This window comes from Artibeus jamaicensis, unplaced genomic scaffold (assembly GCF_021234435.1).
Source record: "Artibeus jamaicensis isolate MK-2021 breed Jamaican fruit bat unplaced genomic scaffold, CSHL_Jam_final scaffold_614, whole genome shotgun sequence".
Taxonomy (NCBI): domain Eukaryota; kingdom Metazoa; phylum Chordata; class Mammalia; order Chiroptera; family Phyllostomidae; genus Artibeus; species Artibeus jamaicensis.
The window spans coordinates 5,221,472-5,248,702 of NW_026522050.1; the positions used below are offsets into that span (position 1 = coordinate 5,221,472).

Below are 27,231 nucleotides of genomic sequence, written 5' to 3' on the forward strand. Positions count from 1 at the left end.
AGGTGTTCACCAGGGCGGGTTGACCCAGTCGCTAGGTTGTGATGCTGTATGTGGGGGTGGGGTCAGAGAGGGGTAATGGCATTTGTTCCACTCTTTCTCAGATTTCAGCCCCCTCTGCTGCTTCCCGCAAGCAAACCTGGCCCTCCTGGTGCTGGCTCCTGGGTGTGTGGGCTTGTGCACCCTCCAGGACCCTATGGGTCTCTCCAAAAAATTCTCTGTGAGCCTGGGAGCTTCTCCTGCCACCTCGACCCCAAAAGTTTTTCCAATTGGTGCTTTTAGGCTTTAATTCCCATCACTGGGGCCCTAGCCTGCACGGTCTGTCTCACTGCTTGCTCCTTCACCTGGTTTATCTGTGTGTGGATGTGTGACCACAGTCAGTCAGCCGCCGTGTGCCCTCACTGGGTCCACCCGTTGCCACTCCACACCTGGGATCTGCCATCTGCCCCCTGCACACCTGGGTCAAGCCTGCTCTGCCAGCCGCTGACTCCACCCTCTTACTGGTCTGGCTGAATGGTTCATTGTTGTTGGACTTCCGTACAGTTCAATTTTCTATGTTTTGGTTGCGTTTTTGCTACTAAAACTTTGTTGTCTTTAAACTTGGTTGTGTGAGGAGGCTCAATGTTTCCACCTATGCCTCCATCTTGGCCGGAAGTCAGAAGTGAATATTTAGATGCTTGATGTCAGTAATCAATTACAGTTGTAAGATGATGTGTATTTTTGATATGCCATGATAATTTGTAATTCATAATAATCCACTTGGCAAGTATAATTTATAATTTTATGTCCATAATGATAGCACTATATTTGTATTTATGTTTCTTAGATCTTCCAAGACAATCCTAATTTCAAATAATCTGTACCATGCTTGAAAAACTTATTTCATTTTTGCATCCAAACTATATCTTCTAAATTGCCTTCTGTGCCCACCCTGTAAATGGCTTAATAATCTTTAACCACAGGATATGCCCAATTTGTAATTTGTGATGTGGCAGCTACAATAAAACCTCACTAATTAAAACTGGAATGAAGCCAGTCTGTACTGTTCAAAGCTATACTTTGATGATACTCCAAAAATTACCACCATTGGTTAACATCAAGTTTCAATGAAAAAACCAATTGCCTTCTTTTTCCATGGAACAGTCACTGATAAAAGTCATCTTTTTTTTTTTACCCCCAGTTACCTATTGCACTATATAACAAATGGCCCTAAAATTATTTGCTGAAAACAGCAATCGGCATTTACTTCTCACACGAACCTGAAGTTTGGGAAGGGCTTGCTGAGGACAGCCAGTCTCTGCGCCACGTGGAGCTCAAGGCAGCTCACAGGATGCTTGGGAGCTGGAATCCTCTGTGGGCTTTGCTCGTTCCCGGGCATCGTGCTTCATGCTGGCAGACACCTGCCAACTCAGCGAGGGCTGCAGCCCCAACACCCACACTTGGCCTGTCTGTTTTGCTGACTGGCTTCTTCACAGCAGAGAGGAGGTTGGGTTCCAAATGAGCCTGGCCCAAGAGGAAGAGCTGGGCAGCAACTGCACTGTCTTCTCCTAAAATTAAGTGTTTTTTTTTAAATTTTGAAATAATTGTAGATTCACATGGTAAGAAATAAGACAGAGCAATCCCATGTACCTTCTTCCCCCATGTGACTCAATGGTAACGACTTACAAAACTGTAGTCGCTACTGATATCGACACAGTGAAGATGCAGAGTAGTTACAGTTCTGCTCTTGTACTGAAACAGTGTAATTGCATCATATAGTACACAATATGTGTTATCATATTAATCATCTATAATACATGTTGTATTATAATGAACGTGTATCATACAATATACAGTTCATATACAAGTGTATGCAGTATACTCCCTATCACCACAGGGGTCACAATGTTGCCCTTTTACAGCCAAACCCAATCCTCCCCACGACCAGTCTGCCCTTACGTCCTGGCCATCACTAACATGTTCCTCATGTCTGTGATTTTGCCGGTTCAAGAATGTTATGTAAATGGAATCAGAGAGTATGTAACCTCTTGTGTTAATGTGGTACATTTGCTACAATTGGTGAGCTAATATTAATGTTATTATTATCTAAAGTCCGTATCTTACATTAAGTTCACTCTTGGTGTTGTATAGTCTGCGGGTTTTGACATGGACCTCACAGAACACAGGCAGTGGTGTCTCATTGCTGTTTAAAGTTGCAGTTTTCTAAGGACGTATGACATTGAGCACCTCTTTGCCTGCTTATTTGCTGTCTGTGATAAAAATGCCTGTTAAGGTTCTTTGGCCCATCTTTTTTAAGTGGGGTTTTTGCTTTCTTATTGTTGAGTTTTAAAAGATCTTTGTATATTTTAGATAACAGTCCTTTATCAGATGTGTCTTTCACAAATATTTTATCTCAGTCTGTGGCTTATCTTTTCATTTATTATTTCTCTCTATGTCTCTCTCTCTCTCTTTTAAGAATAGGTGCTTAAGAATGGTGTGCTGTTGATGTCACAGGGCCCAGGGGTGGTAAGAAGCGCCTTAGAGTCCCAGCGCTTAAGCTCACGGGACGTCCTCCAGCCTGGCCCACACTTCCTCTGAGCTGCATGGTGTGGGCCCCCATTCCCTAACAGTGCCTTTCACAAAGCAGACTTTTTTATTGCAAACACAAAATAACAATTTTTTTCTTTCATGGATTGTGCTTCTGTGTTGTATCTAAGAAGACTCACTGAATCCAAAGTAGATTTTTCTTTGTTAGCTTCTAGGTACTTTATAGCTTTTTACATTTAGGTCTCTAATTCATTTTGAGTTAATTTTTGTGAAAGGTGTAATGTCTGTGTCTAGATTCATTTTGGGGAATGTCCGGTTGTTCTAGCAACATTTGTGGCAAAGACTGTATTTGCTCGATTGTATTGTTTTGTTCTTTTGTCAAAGACCATTTGACTACATATATGGGGGTCTATTTCTGGGCTCTCTCTTCTGTCCCATTGATATCCTTCTCTATTTTTTCACTATCCTGTACGGTCTTGATTACTGCAGCTTTATAGTATGTCTTGAAATTCAACAGTGACAGTTCTCTAACTTTGTTCTTCCCCTTCAATATTGTATTGGCAATTCTGGGTCTTCTGCCTTATGAACTTCAGTAACAATCTGTCAATATTCACAGGATATCTTGCTGAGATCTTGATTGGTATTATTACATTGATTATAGTAGATTGCATTTTCCTCTACTTGTACATGGAATATCTCCCCATTTATTTGGAATTTCTCCCATCAGAGGTTTCCTCATATAGATCTTGTACTTATTTGTTAGATTTATGCCTAACTATTTCTCTTTTGGGGGGTGGTAGAATAAATAGTACTATATTTTAAATTTTGAACTCCAATTGTTCATTGCCGGTATATAAAATGAAACTGACTTTTTTTATATTAACAGTATATCATGCAACTTTGTTATAATTGCTTATTAGTTTCAGGAATTTTTTTGTTGGTTCTTAGTAATTTTCTACATGGTACAGAGACAATCATGTCATCTGTGAACAAAGGTGGTTTTCTTTCTTCCCAATTAGTACATCTTTACTTCCTTTTTTACTTCCTTTTCTTATCATATTGTATTCTCTAGAACTTCCAGCACAATGTTAAATAGGAATGGTGAAGGAGGACATCCTTGCCTTGTTTCTGATCTTAGCAGGAGAGCACTTAGTTTCTCACCATGAAGTATGACACTAGCCATAAATTTTTTTGTAGATGTTCTTTGTCTGTTTGCAGGAGTTCCCTCCTAGTTTGCTGGGAGTTTTTATAAATGAGTCATGGATTTTGTCAAATGCTCTTCCTGCATCTATTGATAAGATCACATTGCTTTTCTTCTATAGCCTGTTGATATACGGATTGCATCAACATATTTTTACTTCTTTTTAAAAATTTTAATTGTTGTTCAAGTACAGTTTTCTGTCTTTTACTTCCATCCCAGCCCATCCCCCAGCCCTCCTCACCTTCCTCTCATTTCCAACCCCACTTGCTTTTGTCCATGTGTCCTTTATACTTGTTCCTGTAAACCCTTCCCCTTTTCCCCTGAAATTCCCTCTTCTCTTCCCTCTGGTCACCGTCAGCCTGTTCTCTGTTTCAGTGTCTTTGGTGATATTTTGCCTGTTTCTTTTGTTGTTTAGGTTCCTGTTAAAGGTGGGATCATATGGTATTTGTCTTTCATGCATAAATATATTTTTAAATAGTGAAATCAACTTTGTATTCTTGGAATAAATCCCACTTCTTCGCTGATTTTCATCTGCATCCTTTGACTATAATAAACCATAACCATGATGATAACAGTTTTCTGAGTTCTAGGAGTCCTTTTACAAAACTGTTGAACCTGAAGGTGATCTTTGGGGCCTTCTGAACTGTAGGCTGTACCAGTGTTGGCCAACAGGGAGCTCAGGAGTTAAATGGCCAATCAGAGGTGCCCCACATTTTCCCTTTGCCGTGTAACCTAACACAGTCCCAGAAATCAGGTGTGGATGACTTTGCAGGAATTGCTCCCGACATTGCTCGTGTGGCTCACTTTTGATCTTTTGTGCTGTTCATACTCAGTCCTGGGTGCATCACCTTCATATTGCAAGACACAGTTTCTGGCCACATCTGATATTATGACTTGGCAGATCTAATGGAATGCACTACACCATGGGCAGTTCTGGATGCACAGTCATGCAATGTCTCAAGGTCAGGTGCTCCATATTTACTGGGCCAAGTATACACCAGGAGTTGTCATTCAAAAGGTGTGCATTTCCACTGCAGAGGGGATGGCCTTGCTCTATCATCCCAGGAGCCTGCACTGTGATTCTTCCATGCGGGCTTGCCAGAAACTCCACCTGGTATGTTTCCCACATCTGATACTTCTAATGCCATAGGGTCACCTGGGCTGCACGGTCCGAGCAGCAGCCAGGATCTCCTTCAGACCCTTCCCTAATCTAAGCCTCATTTGAAGCTGGCAGCCTATTGCGTCCCCCTGTAAACAGGCAGAAGCAGTGTATCCAGGTGTGGAATATGCTGCCTTCGGAAACCAAAGAGGCAATGCACGTCTTTCTCCACAGTGGGGTGTGTGTGATTCAGTAATTTATCTTTTCCTTTGCAGGAGATATCTTGGGCATCTCCCTGGTCTAGTCGACCTCTGATTCTTCACCTCTGATTCTTCACCTTCCATCATCTGAAATGTGTGTGGACCATCATCTCTCAGTGTTGTTCATCTGGCCTGATATTCATGATATCATTGATAGAGTGGATTGATGGAGTGGGCCACAGGAAGCACAAGTTGCCCAGACATTTCCTATCTGTGTTACAACAAAAGAAGAGAGTATTAATATAGTCCTGGATTTAAACAAAAATACATATTCTATCGTCTACTCCATTCATCTCTGTTGAACTGGTTGTGATCCCCTTTCCTGACTGTGACAGAAAACAATGCATTTGTTCAATCAGTGGCCACATACAATGCAGTGCTAATTTAACACCACATCTGGCACAGTGGCTGCGACTGGACCTACCCCTTGGTTTTCCTCCGTGGTAGTCAGCTGTCGTTCTCTCGGACTTACCCGGTTTCTGCAGGGGGCCAGACTGATAAGTGAAATGCATATATAACAGAGATCTTTATTTCTATATTCTGTAGATTTTTAAGGACTTCACTACCTTTCCTGCCCTGCTACCTGACCACTCCATCCCGGTGAGTCGATGAAAAGTGGGGCAGAGTGCTGGAGTGCAGGGCTGGGTAAGGGAACGGGTGCGAGGAAACATCGCAAGCTCTTCGCTGGGATCCCTTGAAGGCTAAACTCAAGAAGTGGAGAGACCAGAGGTAGATAGAGCTTTACATGCTGTGACTCGGTCTCAAGTCGCTTTTGTCTCTGACAGAATCGGGATGATCTTGCATCGCTCTGCCTGTCAGACGACAGGGTGACCCTATTTGGAGGAGAAGAACGAAATCCAGATGACGAAGTAAGGCATTAAGTTTTCCCCAGAAAGGCAATAGTCTTTTTTTTTTTTTTCATGTAAAATCCAAGAGGATGCCAAGGCCAAGCTGGCTGAGCTCCTGAATATACACACACACACCATTTGTGTTTCAGTACCAAGGCATTTTGTATCCTTCCTTTTTAAGCCAATGAGTCTGAGCCGAACCACCCCCAGAAAGGAATGCCAGACGGAAGACACCCCTTTGGGTGGAGAAATCAGTTTCAACACAGTTTAGCAACAGGTTAATAATGGTTGCCTCTGTTCGGAAGGGGTGCCCTGGAGGCTGCATCCAGCAGGTGGCAGTGTGCACCAGAAAATGGCCTGTGCGTGCACTGCAGCCTTTCAGTGTTTAACCCAATCTGGGATTTCCCTTCCTTCTTTTGGGGATTCTATATTATTTTTGTTGGGATATTCAGAGGAGACAGTGAAATGGTTTGGGGACAATCTATATGCTCCACATGAAGCAGTTTCTGAATAGGAGAATCCCCTCTGGCACTTAATGAGAGAGAAGAGCTGGCATAGGAACGCGTCGAGCCCACGACTGTACACGGAGCCCCATCTAACGGATCACTCCAGTCTTTCTCCTGACCTCGTCCTATTTTTCCAAGGTTAGCATCTAGGCACAGTGTTAGTTCCTCTCCCAGGTGCCTCTCGGTGTCTGGTAAGCACCCAGACCCAGGAGCCCTTTCTGCACGCCCCCCACCCCAATGCATCAGCTCCATCCCTCAGTTCTTGGTGTCTGACCACTCCTGCGCCCAGAATCTTTTCCTTTTATGGAATAGAGAAGGAAGGTAATTTGGGCACCTGGAGTCAACTGGGCCAAGTTGGATTCCTTCCCTCCAGTGTTCACACGAGAGTGGATGGTCTTGGGATCTTTGGGGGCGGGGGGATCTCAGCTCCATCTCTAATTATCTTTCCCCAAAAGCAGTGGAGGCTTCTGTAAAGGGAAAAAAGGGATCAGGGGATGAGTGAGGAGGGAGACCAGAGGGACTGCAAGCTTTTATTTTTGGTTTTTAGTGGCTGTGGTGCTTTGGGTCCAACCAAATGAACTTCCATGTTTTAACTTTTCTAATTAAGTTGTCTAATTAAGAAGGTGTATTCATTACACTTTACAAAAGCAGCCACAGACACTCTAAATTCTTGACGTATTTTCATTTTTTAAATCTCCACCAGAGGATATGTTTATTGAATTTTGGAGAGAGGGTAAGGGAGAGAGAGGAGAGAGGTACATGAATGTCACTGAGAAACACTGATCGGTTGCCTTCGGTCCACACCACTACCGTGCATTGAAGGTGCATGTTAGGTGTGTGTCCTGACCGGGAATCAAACCACAACTATTAAGTGCGCAGGATGAACCTCCAGACACCTGAGCCACATGACCAGGGCTCCTCGTTTTTCCTAATATTCCATGGCTTCAACTGAATGAACTTTCAAGGTTTAGCCCACCTAAAGCTACTCAACAGTTATTGCCATGAAACAGCAAGATCAGTTGGTGAACGTGGGAAGGTGCTGGGAGAGTGGAGCCCCTGGAATGGGCAGGAGGCTCTGTGCCCCTTCCCCTACACCTTGCCCTGGTGACACCTCGGGTCTTAAATTCCCGAATGCCTGCACCATGCCATGGTGACAGAGTCCCATTCCATGTTCACAGATTCCAGCATCTTTGCATCGAGAGCTCTGGACAGCGTTCAGAAGTTGAGTAGAGGAAATGAAAGGACTGGAGAGACCTGGGGGCTGGCAAACAAGTGACAGGGTTGGCTCCCACTGTGTACGAAGGGAGGGTGGATCTAAATGAGGCAGCGGCTGCGAAATGGATTCCAGCCTGGAGGGAAGCTGGTGGGCTTCTTGGCTTTCTTTCTCCTCTCCCTTTGGCCCACCTCCATGACACATACTCATGTTTTCTTTTCTTTCCCCCTACAAGGCCTTCTTCTTGGGTCAAACCTGCCTCTTCTGTCCCTCATGAGGACACAAGTCATTGGATTTAGGGCCCACCAGAAATCCGAATGATCTCCTCTAGAGATCTTGAACTTGATTACATCTGCAAAGACTTGATCTCTGAAAAAGTCAAATTCACATTCACAGATAACCGACAGCTAGGACTTGGACATATGTTTTTGGGGGGGACACACACAAAAAATGAATGCTTTGGGAAAGAAAGTATCAGTGTGAAAAAAAGGGCCCTGTTTAATGCCTTTCCAAGCTTACCTGGAATTCCCACGTGGAAATAAGCAAGGACAGAAAAGAGGTGGGCACTATGAAAGATAAAAAAGAAACAGGAAGAAAATGTTTTCTTTTTCTACCTGTGTCAAATTTTAGCCTGATTTGTCAACTTGATACTTCTCTGTGTTAGATTATTTTATCTAACAAGAAACACCTGGTGATAGGATTTATATATAGCATGATAATAGCAATAGGAATATGCTGATTTTTTTGCAGTTAGTAATCAAAGTTGTGACATACATTTCATGATAAAAACTGCATTACAACTTCACTGGCCAACACCACTTCCTTATAAAACTGAGAACTACTTTTTCCCAGAATCCCTGTGTGTTAAAGGTCAGCACATTCATCAATGAGAATAACTCTTAAGAAACCAGGGAGGAGAAAATGAAGTATTCGACATTATTTTTTGGATGATCATGGAAGTGAGAGAGGATGGTGTAATATCTACACAAGCTCCCACTTGTAGGTTGTATCTGACGTGGCAATTTTGCAGCCTTTCTGTAAGTGACTAGTTAGCCATCATGGTGACAAGAGCTGGGACGGTCTCAGACTCCCCCACTTCAATCAGCTACTTCACTCCTCTGGCTGCAGCCTTACAGATCTCTTCCCCTGCTCCTCCCACTCATCGAACCCCTGATCCTAATCAAACACCACATTCTTGTAATACTTATAGTAATTTTTACTCTCCTGTCAGAATACAGACTGATACTGTAACTATACGTATGTATGTTAAATTATCGAAGATGGCCCCAATTTCGTGAATTAGTCTTATAATCCCCTGAAGAATATTATTAATTTCAACAGTATTAATATGCTCTCAGCCCCAAAAAGTTACAATACCAAATGCTGGTGAGTATGTGAATGAATATAAACTCTCCCTCAATGCTTATGAGAATGCAAAATGGTACAGCCCTGTTAGAACACAATTCGGCACATACAACACTTACGAAATGAAACATGACTTCATCACACAGTCTGGTAATCACCCTCCTCGGCAACTACCCAACTGAATTGAAAACATATGTTCATTCAAAAATTTGTACACAAATGCTTATAACAACTTTATTTATAATCACCAAAGACTAGAAGCAAGTAAGAGCTCTCTCAAAAGGTGAATGAATAAACAAGTTGTGGTATACCAATATAACAGGATATTATTCAGTGATACAAAGAAATGCGCTATCAATCTGAAAGGAGACCCAGAAGCACTTCAACTGCCTATTGCTAAGAAGTTCATCAGAAAACAGCTATATACTATGTGATTACATGACATTCTGGAAAAAGCAAACTCTCTCTAAAAATAAGTCTTTAAACAATAAAATAAAGTAGAGCTATGAATCCACCTTGTAGAGTTGTTAGACCTAATTTACACAGGTGCTTAGAAAAATGCTTGGTACAAAGAAGTGGTCAGTAATATGAATTATTATTGATGAAATTAATAATTTTTAAAGATTTTATTTATTTATTTTTAAAGATAAAGGAAGCGAGGGAGAAAGAGAGGGAGAGAAATCTATCACATGCCCCGACCAGGGACTGAGCCCGCAACCAAGGCATGTGCCATGGCTGGAAATCTACCCAGCCACCTTTCACTCTGTGGGACAAGGACCAACCAAGTGAGTCACGTCGGTCAGTGAGCAATTATCCATTTTGAGTTTAGAAACTTTCATCAGGGCCTGTGGAATAACATTCCACAGCTAATTCTCTTAAATTTTGGAAGTAGATGGGATTCTCACTGTCCTCAATTCTCATCACTCACCATTTCTACCTCCTGTGTCATTACACAGACATTTTCATACCAGGTTCTATGCTTTTGTTTAATATCATGGAGGATGGATTCCATAGTAGGGCCAAACTCAATGATACTGGAAAACTTAGGTTGGTAGTAATTACGGAAGCCAGCACTGTGCATGGCTACCAATGAACCATTTGAATCAAATACTGGTGAGCCAGATGACCCAAAGTAAAAACTGGTGTCATAGGTAATCACATCAGTTCTGGGAGCCATTTCCTGGAAACTTCTTTGAGTGAACATATGGATAAACTGCATATGCTCATCAAAACCCTGAGCACACAGATGTTCCCGATATTTCTGTGCTCGCAGACCCTGAGGGATTACAGCGCAAGCATCGGAAGACTTTGCCTCTCCTTCTGGATGGCCAATAATATATATCAACCCACTAAGGGGCACAGGACCAATTCCATTATATAGTCCCAAAGGTACTGGTTGTCCATTTTCCTTCAGTTCCAGAACAGCGTAATCAAGAGTTTCATCAGATATCTCAAACCAAGATTTGATGAAAAAGTAGTCCCCTCCTGCTTGGCTGTCTTCATAGCCAAATGTCACCCTCACACATCGGCCAATTATGTCTGCCCACTCACTTGGCTCTATTCCTTTTCCCACAATATCATGTATTACATGCCGACAAGTGAAAATGAACAACCCTCTAAAAACAAAGCAGGTGGCAGAACCCCTAATTCCATTGTTGTCCCAGGACAAGTACCCAACTGAGTCACAGAGATGAGAAAGAAGTTTGAGCATTTTAACCGGAGTAGCATTTTTTGTCAGTTTCCCAAAGTTTGTTTTGTGTATAAGATATAATTTCTTCCCCTGCCTTTTTTTAATCTTTTTTTCGAAGCATTTTCTAATTTTTTCAATTTCTCTGTTCAAACTAGGGTACTGGGCCACAATTTGTCCTTTCAACACAATGGTGTTTCTTTCCTCCAACTCAGAATTCTGAGTGGTTGTCAAATCACAGTTCTGAGTGGTTACCACACCACAGCTCTGAGTGGCTGCTGCCCTAGATGCCCTCTTTTTCTCAACCTCAACCTGGAAGAGCTTGCCCTCTAGCTCATCAACACACTGTGTGTTTTCTACAATGGAGTCCAGGTTTAAAATGAGTTTCCAATCATCATTCTCCAGAAAGGAAAGAAATCTGCCGTCCTTGCACACAGCTTCCTTGATGGTTTCTCCTTTGAAAGCATAGACACAGAGTTTGATCCCTTCCTTGTGAAGTTCCCCGCGTCTGACAATCCTTTTCCTCGTCTTTCCAATTGGGTTGATAAAGAATATGACACAGTCAGTAGATGCCTTGTCATGCCGACCAAATATCTGGTTCTCTTCACTCTGCTCATTTTTATTCTGGGCAAATGTAATTACCAGGTGGCAATTTGCAGGCAAACAACTGAGGGGCATTCCAAGGTTCAGGTAGCCTTCAATTCCTTCCTTGCCCTGCACCAGCATTTCTTTGCCTTGCTGAGCTTCTCTCTCTTCTTTGACAGCCTTAACTGTGTCAAGTGCGTTGGATAAGCTATCCCTCTCGTTACCTGTGACTATGTGTTTCATTTTTTTGTTTCTCCTGTGGTGTACATCCAAGGTAACATAAAATACCTTATTTTGGGATATAACCTGGTCTTTGGGTATTTGAGCCTGGGTATTAGTTATATCTCGTGAGCTTCTCCTGGAGCTGTTCTTCATTTGAGGAACACTGGAATTATCCTGTTGTTCTTTATTGACCTAAAAGGAAATGTTAAAGACTATAAATCAATTAATGCAACTCAAAAATTTCTACAGAAAACTCAGAGCCAATCTGCAAAACCCCAATGAATAGAATTAAATCAGAGTTTGAGTTGAGAGACAAAATATAAGGTGAGTTTCCTATTCCATCAGTTAGATAAGCTTTTAATACTGCTGGGCTTGTACATTTTTTATAAGAAACATGAGGAAAAACAACTTTTTTGTAGGTGCATCAAAAACAGAGATGCTTAAAAGTTTGCCATTTCTCACAGTGTTCTCTCAGGTCTTATTTACTATTTTCAGCTGTGGAATTTTTACTATTTCTGACCACAGTGATGGATTGTGCCAAAAATTGTTCTTCAAACACCAAAATCAGCAAGAATAAAGTACCATAAGTTTTACTTTAAAAATGTAATTTTCCAGGTGGCAATTTGCAGGCAAATGACTGAGGGGCATTCCAAGGTTCAGGTGGCCTTCAATTTCTTCTGTGCCCTGCACCAGCATTTCTTTGCCTTGCTGAGTTTCTCTCTCTTCTTTGACAACCTGAAGAGTGTCAAGTGCTGTTGATAAAGTATGCCTCTCATTACATGTGATCTGGTATTTCATTTTTTTGTTTTTCCTGTGAGGTACATCTAAGGTAATGTCAAGTACCTTATTTTGGGATACAGCCTGGTCTTTGGGTCTTTGAGCCTGGGTATTAGTTATATCTTTTGGGCTTCTTCTGGAGCTGTTCTTCATTTGAGGAACACTGGAATTATCCTGTTGTTCTTTATTGACCTAAAAGGAAATGTTAAAGATTATAAATCAACTAATGCAACTCAAAAGTTTCTATAGAAAACTCTGAACCAATCTGCAAAACCCCAATGAATAGAATTAAATCAGAGTTTGAGTTGAGAGACAAAATATAAGGTGAGTTTCCTATTCCATCAGTTAGATAAGCTTTTAATACTGCTGGACTTGTACATTTTTATAAGAAACATGAGGAAAAACAACTTTTTTGTAGGTGCATCAAAAACAGAGATGCTTAAAAGTTTGCCATTTCTCACAGTGTTCTCTCAGGTCTTATTTACTATTTTCAGCTGTGGAATTTTTACTATTTCTGACCACAGTGACGGATTGTGCCAAAAATTGTTCTTCAAACACCAAAATCAGCAAGAATAAAGTACCATTATTGATTTTATAATTGAGAATTAAATGTTAAACAAACCATTATCAGTTAACTAATTATTTGCTCATGATAACATTGTTATTTGTAAAAATAAAACTGTGTTTCACCCAGTATCTAACATGCAAAGAACTCAAATTATTTCCTCTTTATCAAATAGTTCCAAACTCCTATGAAACGAGGAGCAACAAATGTGGCCTTTCTGTCTTTTTAATGGAGAAACCGAGGCACAGAAAGTTTCTCCTGTAACTGCCTTTCTTAGGGTTACATAGTAACCAATTTAATGAAGTGAGTATCAGAACTCTAATACATAGTCCAACATATTTTCCATTAGACTGCATATACTTTTTTGGTAAATTCCTGTTTTTTATAGGGCATTATCTTAAAAACCAGGGTTGGGGGATGGGAGAGGAATTACATAAGGAGGATTAATCAAATCGCAAAAATTCAGTAAACAATTAAGAGCATCCGATTCCTACGTCTAAAAGATACATTCTGCCGAGTCACAGTCATCCTGGCATGGGTGGTGAGGGGTGCCACTTGCTGATAGTAAGAATAACAACGCTCGGGTTGTTGTAAAGATTAAGTGTCACATCTTGTGTGACAATGCCTAGCACAATGATCAGCACATTAGTAAGTTAACTTTTATTTTCCTTCTTTGTAATGGTGCTAATACTCTAGATAAAGGAGAAGAAACATAAGGTAATGTACATTTATTCTGGACACACATCCAAACTCGCAAAGGGCACCCTCTTCAGCATACTGCTGTTAGAAACACCCTTGATATGCAGCCCTTGGAACACTCTGAGGGATTTTCAACTCTTCCGGTGATCCTGGGGAAGATACAGACACTTCCTAAAAGGGGGCCTGGGGTCAGTCCTGCCCCATGGTTATTGGCTCACACTGTCATGGAGATGGACGGAGAAAAACAGAACTGGGCTTGGATGGGCTTTTCTACCTACTTGGATGTTCTCATTGGAATCAGAGCAGAACTTAAAGGGGCTTTTTAAGTTGCATTCTCAATTGCTCACCATCTCTCAGCCTTTGTTTTTCTTAATAAACACAAGGAGCATTTTAGACTCAGGACAGGATTTGGTGGTTTGATGTAACAACAGAGCCCAGTCAGTAGAAAGCACCCCCACTTAACGTCAGCAAACTTAAGTCCAAACTTCATCCCACTACGGCCTTAAGAACAAATCACTTCTTTCCTCTCTTTATAAACCAAACTGAGGATGAGAAAATCCTGCCTGCCTGCCTAATAAGCTTATACCAAGAATAAATATTTAAAAAATTGTTTCATAAATTGTAAAGCCGTACACAGTTGTATTGCTGTTATCAAATACATCAGCCACATTTGCATGACATTGTATATATTGTCAAGCTATGAAATAACTTTAATTTTTTATTTCATATTTTACTGTACATTATATTTAATTTTTTTGTTGTTCAGGAAGTCTTATAATAGCTTTTTGTTACAGGCTGATTTGCTATGGCTAAGATGTTTATTAAAACTCCTCCTTACCCACCACCCACGAAAATGAAAAGAATAAAAATGAACAAGAAAGATTTTAACTTACGTAACATTTCCTATATTCAGTGGGGTGATTTCTGGACAGGAGGACTATGAAGCCTAGTGTCAAGAATGGCTAAGTCTAGTATTTATATATTCTGTAAACAGTATTTACAAACATATTGTACCTGAGAAAAACAGTCCTCAATTTTCTTATTTTTCTTTGTATCCAAGGAGACCTTCTGTGACCTGCGTTTCTTACAGCTCATGGTGGCTTGAAGATGAATAGGCAGTTCAGCTGAAACACTAAAAAGGTTCAAGTTAGAGCAGTATCTTCACAGCTACCATTAACTGTACAGAGGATAAGATTATCGGGGACCCCGTGTCCCACCTTTCCCTTTAGCTCTGGCCATGCCCTTCTCAGAGATGTTAACTTAGCAAGTAGACAGTTTATCCACCAACTCTAATCACCACAATAATAAAAGCTCCCCATGATGGAGAGCTGTACTTGATACTATACAAAAATTATCTCTAATTGCCAATTCCCACAGATACCAGGCAAAATAGGTATATCTGCTTTTGCAGTTGAGGAAAGTATAACTCAGAGAAGACAGGTGAGCTCTCCATAGCCAGAGAGACATGGCAGAGGTGGAATTCAAGGGCAGGTATAAATACTCTTCAGGAGGGTTTGCTGTTGGAGCTTTAAAAAGTGTGTTCTGATTCCATTAATGTTAAACTATGGCCTCCACTTAAGTTGGAGATGGCACGGGGATGGTATAATTGCAGGAAAATAAACAGCAAAAAACAACATACAGACAAAGTAAACTCACAATGGGAGTTTGACTGGGAAGAGAGGGATGTTAGTCACTGCTGTAGATTTTTTGTTTGTTTAAAGAGGTATTTTCTCCTCTGTATTTCCTCTGATGTCTCCCTAGAGGAAAATGAACAATGAAGCAAGAGTGAAATCCTCAATACTGACAAACACGCTAGAATGGACGCCATGGACGGGCGGCAACCTCCTGTCTTCAGTATCTCAACATGTAACACATGCCTGTCCTGTCAAGCCCTCAATAGAGACACATTTAAAAAGATACAGTCAGTGAATGAATGCACATGCATATGATGCCCTGTTCTGTGTGCTTTTCATCAACTACCTTGTATAATTCTTACAACCCCGTGAGGTAGGTGTGATTAGTCCCATTTTATTGGGAAAGAACTTGAACTCCCAGAGACATGAAGGTATTTACCGGTACTCAAGGTCACAAAGCCAAGAGAGTATACTTTTAATGACTTTTTATTATACAAGAAAAAGAGAGAGAGTAACATAATGAACCTCCATATACTCATCACATAGGATCAATAATTGCTAGGGTTTTTTTTTGTGCAAATTTGTATCATATTTTTATGTTACTAGATCATGTTACAGTTAGAGCTATCATGACATTTTAACCATAATTATCATTTTCCAGCTCTAAAAATTTTGGACTTTTTCTTACATAATCACAATACTAATTTATTCAGACAAGATCCAATTGGGATGTATAAGTTGTCTTTAATTATTATATCTCTTAAGTTTTTTTTCTAGGAAAAGAATTGATTTATTGAAAAGAACAGAAAAGTTGTTAGCAGACAGTTTATCTCCTGGTTTGCCTCTTCGTGTTGTTGCTTAATTTATGCTCAGCCCCTGTAGTTCTTGTCAAGTAGAACTTATCTAAAGACTATGCTTCAAAGACGATTTGGTACACATACACAATGAAATAGTACTTAGCTGTAAAAAGAATGCAATCTTACCATTTGTGACAATATGGATGGACCTAGATGGTATTATGGTAAGTGAAATAAGAGAGTTAGAGAAAGGCAAATACCATATAATTTCACTTATGTGTGAAATCTAAAGAACAAAATAATTGGAGAAAACAGAAACAGACTCATAAATACACAGAATCAACTGATGGTGCTGGGTGAAAAGGTGAAGGGATTAAGAAAGGCAATTGGTGATTACAAAATACTGACAGGGATATAAAGAATAGGGAATATAGTCAATAATATTGTAATTCCTGTGGATGGCGTCAGCTGAGTACTGGACCTATGGGGGGATTACTTTGTGAAGTATATGATCTACTGTGCTGTATACCTGCAAAAACCACAAAATGATAGTGAATGTAAGCAGTTAATTGAAAAAAAGAACCAGACACGGGGGGAGATGGCAACGGAGTAGGACAGAGCAGATTCCAGCTCCTACACACATGAGAGAAAATCCTGGCAGATCTACTGAGGAACAGCGCAATCAACCAACAGTTCCCCAGCATTTATGAAATTGGGAAACCAGAGATTGTGACGAACTCTGAGGGACCGGTCATCAGAAGGTCAGTGGGGTCTGGGGGAGTTGAGCGGAGACAGACAGGAGAGGCGGCGGCAGGCTGGCGCCCGTGGCCCTGGTGTTGCTGCCACCGCCATGGCCGGTTGTGTTCAGAGGCATCGGTCTTGGACCAGCGCCGGAAGTGTTATCCACGGGAGCCCCGGCACCCAGTAGCCTCATAGGTGACCAGTGCTGGTCATCAGCTGCCTCCCTCCCTATCTGAGCAAGGCTGGGCAACACTGGGCAGAGACCTGTCTGCTTGAGTTTACAGAGAGGGTAATAAGGACAAAGGGCCATGTTCAATCTTGGACTCTGTGGTCGCCAGCCCAGGAGAATTGAGAGGCACATTGTTGTCACCAGTCTGGCTGGGGATTAGGCTGGGCTGAGAGGCAGGCTTTCTGGAGAAATTTCTTTAGAGAGTAAACTGAAGTATTCTGCGACAGCAGCTTGGCTTGCTTCCCACCCAGCTTGGCAGGGATCCAGAAGAGGGGCGGAAGCATTTGATTCCCGCCACAGGACTCGGATGGACTGTGCCAGATCCTGCTGGACCCAGGCAGCCTGGTGGGTGTGTGGGCACCCGCACCCCAGTCTGGTGGCCTGGCTGGCGTGCGTGCCTGCACCCCAGTCCACAGAGAGGTCCTGCTGCAACCAGAAAAACCGGGTTGGATAGTTTAAAACCAACAAGGGAAGTTTTTTTTTTTTTTTAGTAATCTTACATATTTTTTATTTTATTATTGCTTTATTTCAATACTTTGTTCCTCTCCTTTCTTTTTTCCTGTTTTAGTCATTCTTCTTTTCTTCCCAAACATCACTTTTTTCTCCCTTCTTCTGCCTTATTTTTTGTGCTGTTTTCTTTTGTTTGGTTGTTGCTTTGTTTTCTTTTACCCACAAGAGACACAAACAACTGGGAACTGCGAAAAGACCAGAGTGGGACCCAAAGAGGGGGCATCTCAACAATACAGACAGAGAGACAAATTTCACTTTGCTATAGCAGAGAAACCACAAGTTGCTGCATACTTGTATTATTTTTCATTATTCTCACTTCTTTTATATTTTAATAGTATCTTTGTATTCCTCCTCTTTCTGTATAGGCTTCTTAGTCTTGGCTGGTTATATTGTATTATTTGACGGGTTTCCTCTGTTCTTTCCTCCACAGTATATTGCTAATTTTCTACACTTCATGACACTTGTTTTTCTTTAGCACACTACCCAAAGCTCTATACCCCCTACTCAGACAGATCACATAGAGTTTGTTATATGATTGCTGTTCTAATATTATTGTAAATAATACCTGTTCTCTACAACTGTAAATACTTCACAAAACATCTCCCGGATCTTAGCCCACTTTACAGGTTCCTGAATTCTATTACTGGAGTAATTAAGTCTATTTGTTCACACACTACACCTATTTACTATGCTTTACTCACCTTACCTCAAAATCTTACCACCTGCAACCTCACTGCTTTCTAGATCCAACTCACAAGCCTTCCCTCCCCAAAAAGAGACTTATTTTTTGTCCATCCTTTCACAAAAGTGGCAAGTTGGATTGAAGATTATGATTAACACTATATATAGCTTATAGATCTTCTATCTCTTCTCTACCGGCTGTGACTGTAAATATCATAAAATACTTTCTCGCTGTCATAAACCATTTTGCCTCCCCCTCCAACTGATCACACACACACACAAAAAGGAGTAGGTGGAAGTGGAGAACATTAACATATCTGCAGGAGACTGCACCACTGAATTTCACAGCTATACTACCACAGAAGTTCACACCATAAACCCAGGGAGACAGAACAGATCAATTTAAGAAGGTGAGGCTAACAAGAAGAGTCTCACAAACAATGGGAAGACAAAGAAACAATCCCCAAATGAAAGAAAAGGTGGAAGCCTCAGAAAGAATGTCAGATGAAATAGAGGCAAGTCAACTATCAGATATTGAATTCAAAGCACTGGTTATCAGGAATTTCAAAGAGCTCACAATGAGCTACCAGAAACTACAGGGGAGTTACAATGAACTAACCGCAAACTGTATCAACATGAAAAAGAAATAGAAACTATCAGCAAGGGACAAGAGGAAATTAAGAATACAATTTCCAAATTGAAGAACACAGTAGAAGGTACCAAAAGTAAAATCAATGAAGCAGAAGATCGAATCAGTGAGTTGGAGGACAAAGTAGAAAAAACTCACAGAAAGAGCAAGAAAAGAAAAAGAGGCTCAGAAAGAATGAAGAGGGATTAAGAGAAATACAAGACAATATGAAATGTAATAATATCCAAATAATAGGGATACCAGAAGGAGAAGAAGAAGAGCAAGGGATAGAAAACCTATTTGAAAGAGTAATGAGAGAAAATTTCCCTAATCTGATGAGAGAAAAAGGCACACAAATCCAGGAATCACAGAGAGTCCCAATCAAGAGGAACCCAAGGAGGCCCACTTCAACACACATCATCATTAAAATGGCAAAATTCCAAGACAAAGAGAGAATCTTAAAGTCAGCAAAGGAGAAAAAAAGAAGTAACATACAAGGGAGCCCCAATAAGGTAAACTACTGACTTCCCAAAAGAAACACTCCAAGCAAAAAGAGAATGGCAAGAAATATTCCAAGTAATGAGAACCAGAAGCTTACAACCAAGACTACTTTATCCAGCAAGGCTCTCAATCAAGATAGAAGGCCACATAAAGAGCTTCTAAAACAAAATAAGTCTTAAAAAAATATGCCTCCACCAAACCAGCTCTACAAGAAATACTAAAAGGACTGCTTTAAGAAAAGGAAGGAAAAGATAGAGAGAGAGAGGAACACAGGTACAAAAATGTCAATCAATAAGTACCTATCAATAATAACCTTAAACGTAAATGGATTAAATGCTCCAATCAAAAGACACAGAATAGCTGTATGGATAAGAAAGCATGACCCACACATATGCTGCCTACAAGAGACCCACCTCAGGACAAAAGACCATCACACACTAAAAGTGAAAGGCTGGAAACAAATTTTCCAAGCAAACAGACAAGAAAAAAAGCTGGGGTAGCAATTCTCATATCAGACAAAATAGACTTCAAAAAAAGGCTATAAAGAGAGTCCCAGAAGGTCACTTCATAATACTCAAGGGAAGAATCTACCAAGAAGACATTAACATCGTAAATATATATGCACCCAACATAGGAGCACCGAAATATATTAAGAAAATCTTAGAGGACTTCAAGAAAGATATTGACAGCAACACATTTATAGTAGGGGATTTTAACACCTCACTGTCAAAAATGGACAGATCTTCCAAACAAAATATCTACAAAGATATTGTGGCATTAAACAACACCCTAGAGGAAATGGACTTAAGTGATATATATAGAGCCCTTCATCCCAAAGAAGCTAAATACACATTCTTTTCAAATGCACATGGAACATTTTCAAAGATAGACCACATAATAGGACACAAAACGAGCCTCAACAAATTCAAGAAAATTGAAATCATACCAAGCATTTTCTCTGACCACAAGGGACTGAAATTGGAAATCAACCCCAAAGGAAAAAACCGAAAATAGCCAAAATCATGGAGACTGAATGGTATGCTATTAAATAACGAATGGGTCAAGACTGAAATTAGGGAAGACATCAAAAATTTCTGGAAACAAATGAAAATGAACTCACAACAACCCAAAACTTATGGGACACAGTGAAGGCAGTCCTGAGAGGGAAGTTGATAGCAATACAGGCTTACCTAAAGAAGATAGAAACATTTCAAACAAACAATCTAACCCTATGCCTGCAAGAACTCGAGGAACAACAACAAAGACAGCCCAGAGTAAGTAGAAGGAAGGAAATAACCAAGATCAGAGCAGAATTAAATGACAGAGAGACTAAAAGCACAATTCTAAAAATCAATAAATTCAGGAGTTGGTTTTTTTAAAAGATAAACAAAATAGACAAGCCTTTAAGTAGGCTCATCAAGAACAGAAGAGAGAGAACCCAAATAAACACAATCAGAAATAAAAGAGGAGAGATTACAACTGATACCACAGGAGTAGAAGGGATTGTAAGAAATTACTCTGAAGAACTATATGCCGAGAAATTTGAAAACCTAGGTGAAATGGACAAATTTCTAGAAAAATATAATCTTCCAAAACTCAATGAAAAAGAAGCAGAAAACCTGAACAGACCAATAACAGCAAGTGAAATTGAAGCAGTATTAAAAAAACTCCCATCACACAAAAGCCCTGGACCAGATGGTTTCACAGGAGAATTCTACAAAGCATTTAAGGAAGAGCTAACCCCTATTCTTCACAGACTATTCAAAAAAATCCAGAAGGATGGAAAACTCCCAAATTCTTTTTATGAAGCCAGCATCATCTTAATTCCAAAACCAGACAGAGACACAACAAAGAAAGAAAACTTCAGGCCAATATCGCTGATGAACATAGATGCTAAAATCCTCAACAAAATATTGGCAAACTGCATCCAACAATACATCAAAAAGATCATACACCATGACCAAGTGGGATTCATCCCAGGGATGCAAGGATGGTTCAATATTCACAAATCGGTAAATGTAATACATCACATAAACAAAAGCAAAGACAAAAATCACATGATCATATCAATAGATGCGGAAAAAGCTTTCGATAAGGTACAACACCCATTTATAATAAAAACACTCAGCAAAGTGGGAATAGAGGGAGCATTTCTCAAAATAATAAAGGCCATATATGAGAAACCTACAGCCAATATCATACTCAACGGGAAAAAACTAAAATCTTTTCCACTAAGATCAGGAACAAGACAAGGTTGTCCACTTTCACCACTCCTATTCAATATAGTATTGGAAGTTTTAGCCACAGCAATCAGGCAAGAAAAGGAAATAAAAGTCATCCAAACCGGAAAGGAGGAAACAAAACTCTCACTGTCTATAGATGACATGATAGTGTACACGGAAAATCCTATAGACTCTACCAAAGAACTGCTCAAACTAATAAATGAATTTGGCAAATCAGTGGGTTACAAAGTCAATATCCAGAAACCAAAGGCATTTTTGTATACTAACAATGAATCAGCAGAAGCAGAAATCAAGGGAAAAAATCCCATTCGATATAGGAAAAACAAAAATAAAATATCTGGGAATAAATCTAACTAAGGAGGTAAAAGACCTGTATGCAGAAAACTACACAGCCCTGAAGAAAGAAATCAAGGAAGACACAAACAAATGGAAACATATACTGTGTTCATGGATTGGAAGAATTAACATCATCAAAATGTCCATACTACAAAAAGCAATTTACAGATTCAATGCAATACCTATTAAAGTACCAATGGCATATTTCACAGACATAGAACAAACACTTCAAAAATTTATATGGAACCATAAATGACCCCGAATAGCCACTGCAATTTTGAGAAAGAAGAACAAAGTAGGAGGGATCACAATACCTGATATCAAACTGTATTACAAGGCCACTGTAATCAAAACAGCCTGGTACTGGCATAAAAACAGGCACATAGACCAATAGAACAGAACAGAGAGCCCAGAAATCAACCCAACTCTCTACAGTCAATTAATATTTGACGAAGGGGGCAGTAACATAAAATGGAGTAAAGATAGGCTCTTTAACAAATGGTGTTGGGACAACTGGATGGCTATGTGCAAAAGAAAAAAAATGAAACTTGAGCACAAACTTACGCCATACACCAAAATAAATTCAAGGTGGATAAAAGACTTAAATATAAGCCGTGACACCATTAAAGTCCTAGAGGAGAACATTGGCAGGAAAATCTCAGGTATTTCATGCAGCAACATTTTTACTGATATGTCCCGTAGAGCAAGGAATATAAAGGAAAGAATAAACAAATAGGATCTCATGAAAATAAAAAGCTTCTGCGTGGCTAAAGAAAACAGTATTAAAATAAAAAGACAACCAAGTGTATGGGAAAATATAATTGCCAATGATACCTCAGACAAGGGTTTAATCTCCAAAATATACAAAGAACTTACACGACTCCACTCTAAGAAGACAAATAACCCAATTAAAAAATGGGAAAAGGACTTGAACAGACACTTCTCCAAGGAGGACATACAGAGGATCAAGAGACACATGAAAAGATGCTCAATATCACTAGCTATCAGAGAGATGCAAATTAAAACCACAATGAGATACCACCTTACACCAGTCAGAATGGCCATCATAAACAAAGTAACAAACAACAAATGTTGGAGAGGTTGTGGGGAAAAGGGGTCCCTAGTTCACTGTTGGTGGGAATGCAGACTGGTACAACCATTATAGAAAACAGTATGGAATTTTCTCAGAAAACTAAAAATGGACCTGCCTTATGACCCAGCAATTCCATTGCTGGGACTATATCCTAAGAACCCTAAAACACCAATCCAAAAGAACCTATGCACCCCAATATTCATAGCAGCACAATTTACAATAGCCAAGAGCTGGAAGCAACCTAGGTGCCCATCAGTAAATGAATGGATCAAAAAATTGTGGTACATATAGACAATGGAATTCTATGCAGCAGAAAGAAAGAAGGAGCTACTACCCTCTGCAACAGCATGGATGGAACTGGAAAGCATTATGCTTAGTGAAATAAGCCAGGTGGTGAAAGACAAATACCATATGATCTCACCTTTAACAGGAAGCTAAACAACAAAACGAACAAGCAAGCAAAATAAAAACAAAGACACTGAAATAGAGAACAAGGGGACAGTGACCAGAGGGGAGAGGGGAGGGGATTTCAGGGGGAAAAAGGGGAAGGATTTACAGGAACTAGCATAAAGGACACATGGACAACAGCTAAGGAGGGTGGAAATGGGAGGGCGGTGGGGAGCATGGGAAGTGGGCTGGGATGGGAGTAATAGGCAGAAAACTGTACTTAAAAATAATTAAATAAAAAAAAGACAGATACAATCATTAAACTAGTTCGGGTGTGGCCACATCACTCACAAGTCTGCCAGTGTTAAAACAGACCATGCTACTTCCTTCAGCCTCATTCTAAGCAATAAAATTTTTGAAATCACACACACAAAAAAACCTAAAAAGCACAAATAACTATCTTCAACTTTAGCTATTTATTAACTATACTAATAAGTACCATTTTAAAATTTGAGGTGCAACAAATCAATACAGACTCTGCTTCCTCTCTTCACCATTCCACTATGCAGTGGGAGCCCTGGCTTCATCATTTACTGATCATGAGCTTCTCAGGAGCCTCACTTCAGCCTCTCTCAGCCTTAGCTTTCTGTTTGTACACTGAGGCAATGATTCCACACGAGATAATGAATATGGAAGTGCTATATCAATGTTACTTGTAAGTCCACTTAGCTTCAAATTTCAGACCACCATTTACTAGCTGCTTGAGCTTGGGCATGTTAATTAATACTGTCCCTTACTCTCCACTCTTCTAAGATGGAAGTAGTGGTGCTGTGAGCCTCCCTTGTTGTGAAGATTAAAGAATATAATGAATGGAATGTTGCTAGAACAGTGCCTGGCACAGCACAGGTTGCCCAGTAAATATTACTATGGTTAGTATTATTACTATCATCAATATACTTACCACAGGGAGACTTTACGAATAGCAGAGACCCTGGGAAAACAAAAATGAGATACCTGTAACAGAGGAGATACGCCATGTTGCACAGGTCCTTGAAGGCAGGAACTTACTACCCCCAAACTAAAAGAATGTGGGGGTTTCACTGTGTCTGCTGCTGCCACTGACTCATCTTTTGGAATTTGGGAGAAGACCCAGGTGCTTTAGAAGTGATTAGTACACATGGACCAAAAAAGAAATATAAAGTGGGAAGGAACAGTTGTGAGTTTTGCACTCTATTGGAATGAACTTGAGCAGTCATAGTGGAGGGGGCAAAAGGTTAGGAAAATACCCTGTATCCCCTCCCCAACATGGTTTTCTGTATCCAGACTGAGCCCTGCTATATGGAAATGTGAAGTGTCCTAAGCGACCCTGCTCCAAACCCAGCATTATGGTTGGAGGAGTGAAGGTTCTACTGACCTAAAGGGCTGACCCTATGTTCTCCAGTAAAGAGAAATGTACAGCCTGTCCTGGGTCCATTTCCAGCCCTCCCAAGGGCCTCCCCTGAAGTTTCATCTCCCCCCTCATCTCCTATCTCTCTCTTTCTCTGTGATCTCTGTTGAGATCTCTGTGACCTCCCCACTACTTCCCTCTCCTTCCGGCTCCTCCTCAGTCTGCACTCTTCTCCCTCCTCCCTGCCCCCCCAACCCCAACCCCTGTCTCTCTCTTCCCCTTCTGCTCCACGCCTCCTTCTTCCCCTATCCTACCCTCACCACTCTCCCTTCTCACTCTTCTCTCTGCGCTGGCCTGGCCTGCTAGAGCTGAGCTAGGTTGTAGAGGGCACATTTGCGATCCGGCTGACCCTAGGCCTCCATCAAGCCCACCACCACGATCTCAGTCCCCCCGACTCCGTCCCAGTACACAGCTCCTGACAAAAAGCAGCCACCGCAATAAAACCTGGGCAGTCTTGGGCAGGCAGGTGGGCAGCGCTGTCCAACACAGTCCAGAGGAGGGGGGACCGGGTCCTTCTTCTCCCAGCTGCTGAGCACCTGCCGGCAACCAGCGCGCGAACTCTAATCCAGAGCCAACCCGAGGTCAGTTCTTGTTGGAGCTGCGCAGAAAGGAGCAACCAAGTTAGCTCCGACCAGCTGGGCAGGCGGCGGGTGGGAGTGAGATGTGAAAGCTTTCCCATCTTTGGGTAACCCGTCTGCTGGTAGCACGGTTATTTTCAGGTTCATATCTACAAGGCTCTTCCAGGGTTAGCAGCTGCCTAGACGGTCTGCAAGTGTCTTGATCTTTGGAGGCCGGGACCTGAAGGGAGTTCCCATGAGGGGAAGCTGCCTCTCCCTCCCTCCCGCCACCCCCAAACCTCCAAGCTAAATGACCTGCTAAGAGCTCCAGGTCCGAGTCAAACGCAGGAGAAGCACTCACAGAAGCCGAGAGTCTGCCCTTGACCTTGCCCGCGGCCGCCGCCCTGGGAGTGGCAGGAGCTTCCGAGAAGGCGCTCAGCGGGCTGTTCGGTGGCCTGTCCCCCGAACGTATAGCCCAGGAGTAAGAGGGAAATCACCTGCTGCAGACCCGGCACCGCTCTGGCCAATAGCAGGAGACACTGTGGCCGCCAGTGGCGCGGCGGGAAAGAGTGGCCAGTGGGGAAGCCAAGCCGCTGGCTCCCCCTTCCCGCCCAACCCCACCCACCCGCTCGCGCCTTCCCAGCCCCGCGCTCTGCCGGCTTCCGCCTTCCCCGCAGACCTCCAGCCGCCGGGACCCGCTCTCCCTGCCTCTCCCCTCCGTGTCCGCTGTTGCTGCGGGTGGACCTGGGCGAGCGCAGGGCCGGCGGGGGGAAAGCCTGGTGACCCGCGATTTTCCCGCGTTTTTTTTTTTAATTTTTAATTTTATTCAGTTATTTTTCAAGTACAGTTTTTTGTCTATTTCTCCCATCCCAGCCTCCCCCGCCCCTTGCTCCCCACCTCCCTCCCATTTCCACCCCCCTTAGTTCTCGTCCCTGTGTCCTTCCTATTTGTTCTTCCAAATCCTTCCCTCTTTTCCCCCTTAACTTCCCTTCCCTCTCCCCTCTGGTCACTGTCCCCTTGTTCTCTATTTCAGTGTCTTTGTTTGTTTGTTTTTTTCCTGCTTGCTTGTTTGTTTTGTTGTTTAGCTTCCTGTTAAAGGTGAGATCATATGGTATTTGTCTTTCAACGCCTGGCCTATTTCACTCAGCATAATGCTTTCCAGTTCCATCCATGTTGTTGCAAAGGGTAGTGGCTCCTTCTTTCTCTCTGCTGCATAGAATTCCATTGTGTATATGTACCACACTTTTTTGATCCATTCATTTACCGATGGGCACCTAGGTTGCTTCCAACTCTTCCCGCATTTTGATTGTAGAGCCGGAGCCACAGGCCCAGCTTCAGGAGCTGCGGAGCGAACGGCCGCTCCCCGCCGCCCCTGGTGCTTAGTGCACGGTGCTCGCAGTCCCTTGGCCACTGCGGGGTGGGCGAGGGTGGGACAAGCATCCCGGTTTCAACCTGGCAGCGGCTGCAGGACATCGCCCCGACGCGACAGAGGCAGCTGTCCGGGTCCCGCGGGCGTCCTTCTGTGCCCCGCGCCCCACCGGCTTCCAGGGGACCAGTTGGCACCCACGCAGGCAGCAGGCAGCCCGCTGCTGCCGTGTGGGGTCTGCAGGGACCTGGGGACCCCCACTTCACCTCCCCCCCTTCCCCACCAGCAAGTGAGCCAGCTTGTCCCAGGGCCTGACGCACATCACACTCTGGCACCTGGAGGAGGAGGCCGCACCCGCACCCCTGGGTCCTGGAGGCGCCTCGCTGGACTCAGAACTCGCAGGTCCCCATGGAGGACCTCAGAGTCGGGCGTCTTCCAAGGCACGACCGACCAAAGGCGGGCCCTGGAGGGGTTTCGGACAACACTTGCTGTTTAAGAAGCCAAACGGGGCAGATCCCTTAGGTACTGGGA

At 42.1% G+C, this 27,231-nt stretch overlaps 1 protein-coding gene across 12 annotated transcripts; it reads right to left on the bottom strand.

The window, feature by feature from the left end:
* Positions 1-9,251: 9,251 nt before the first annotated feature.
* Positions 9,252-25,908, bottom strand: FAM111A (FAM111 trypsin like peptidase A). Of its 12 annotated transcripts, none has more exons than XM_037158369.2 (7): positions 25,696-25,908; positions 25,222-25,375; positions 24,292-24,321; positions 15,207-15,307; positions 14,565-14,682; positions 12,353-12,478; positions 9,252-11,701 (listed from the first exon to the last, which is right to left on the bottom strand). In XM_037158369.2, the coding sequence occupies exons 5-7, from the start codon at positions 14,643-14,645 to the stop codon at positions 9,926-9,928; spliced, it is 1,983 nt and encodes a 660-aa protein (XP_037014264.2). In that variant the 5' UTR covers positions 14,646-14,682; positions 15,207-15,307; positions 24,292-24,321; positions 25,222-25,375; positions 25,696-25,908; the 3' UTR covers positions 9,252-9,925. The 12 variants fall into 12 exon arrangements, with proteins under 12 accessions (XP_037014264.2, XP_037014261.2, XP_037014263.2 ...); XM_037158366.2 differs by having other exon boundaries at positions 24,292-24,344; XM_037158368.2 differs by having other exon boundaries at positions 24,292-24,344; positions 25,650-25,908.
* Between the last annotated feature and the right edge of the window lie 1,323 nt (positions 25,909-27,231).

What these genes read in the sequence shown, in the direction of transcription:
- FAM111A (XM_037158378.2), bottom strand. Translation starts at nt 14,645, where the DNA reads ATGAGCTGTAAGAAACGCAGGTCACAGAAGGTCTCCTTGGATACAAAG. An exon ending in TTGAGGACTGTTTTTCTCAG is followed by an intron (nt 12,479 to 14,564) that starts GTACAATATGTT and finishes ATTTCCTTTTAG; the next exon opens with GTCAATAAAGAACAACAGGA. An exon ending in AGGCTGTATCCCAAAATAAG is followed by an intron (nt 11,702 to 12,352) that starts GTACTTGACATT and finishes ATTTCCTTTTAG; the next exon opens with GTCAATAAAGAACAACAGGA.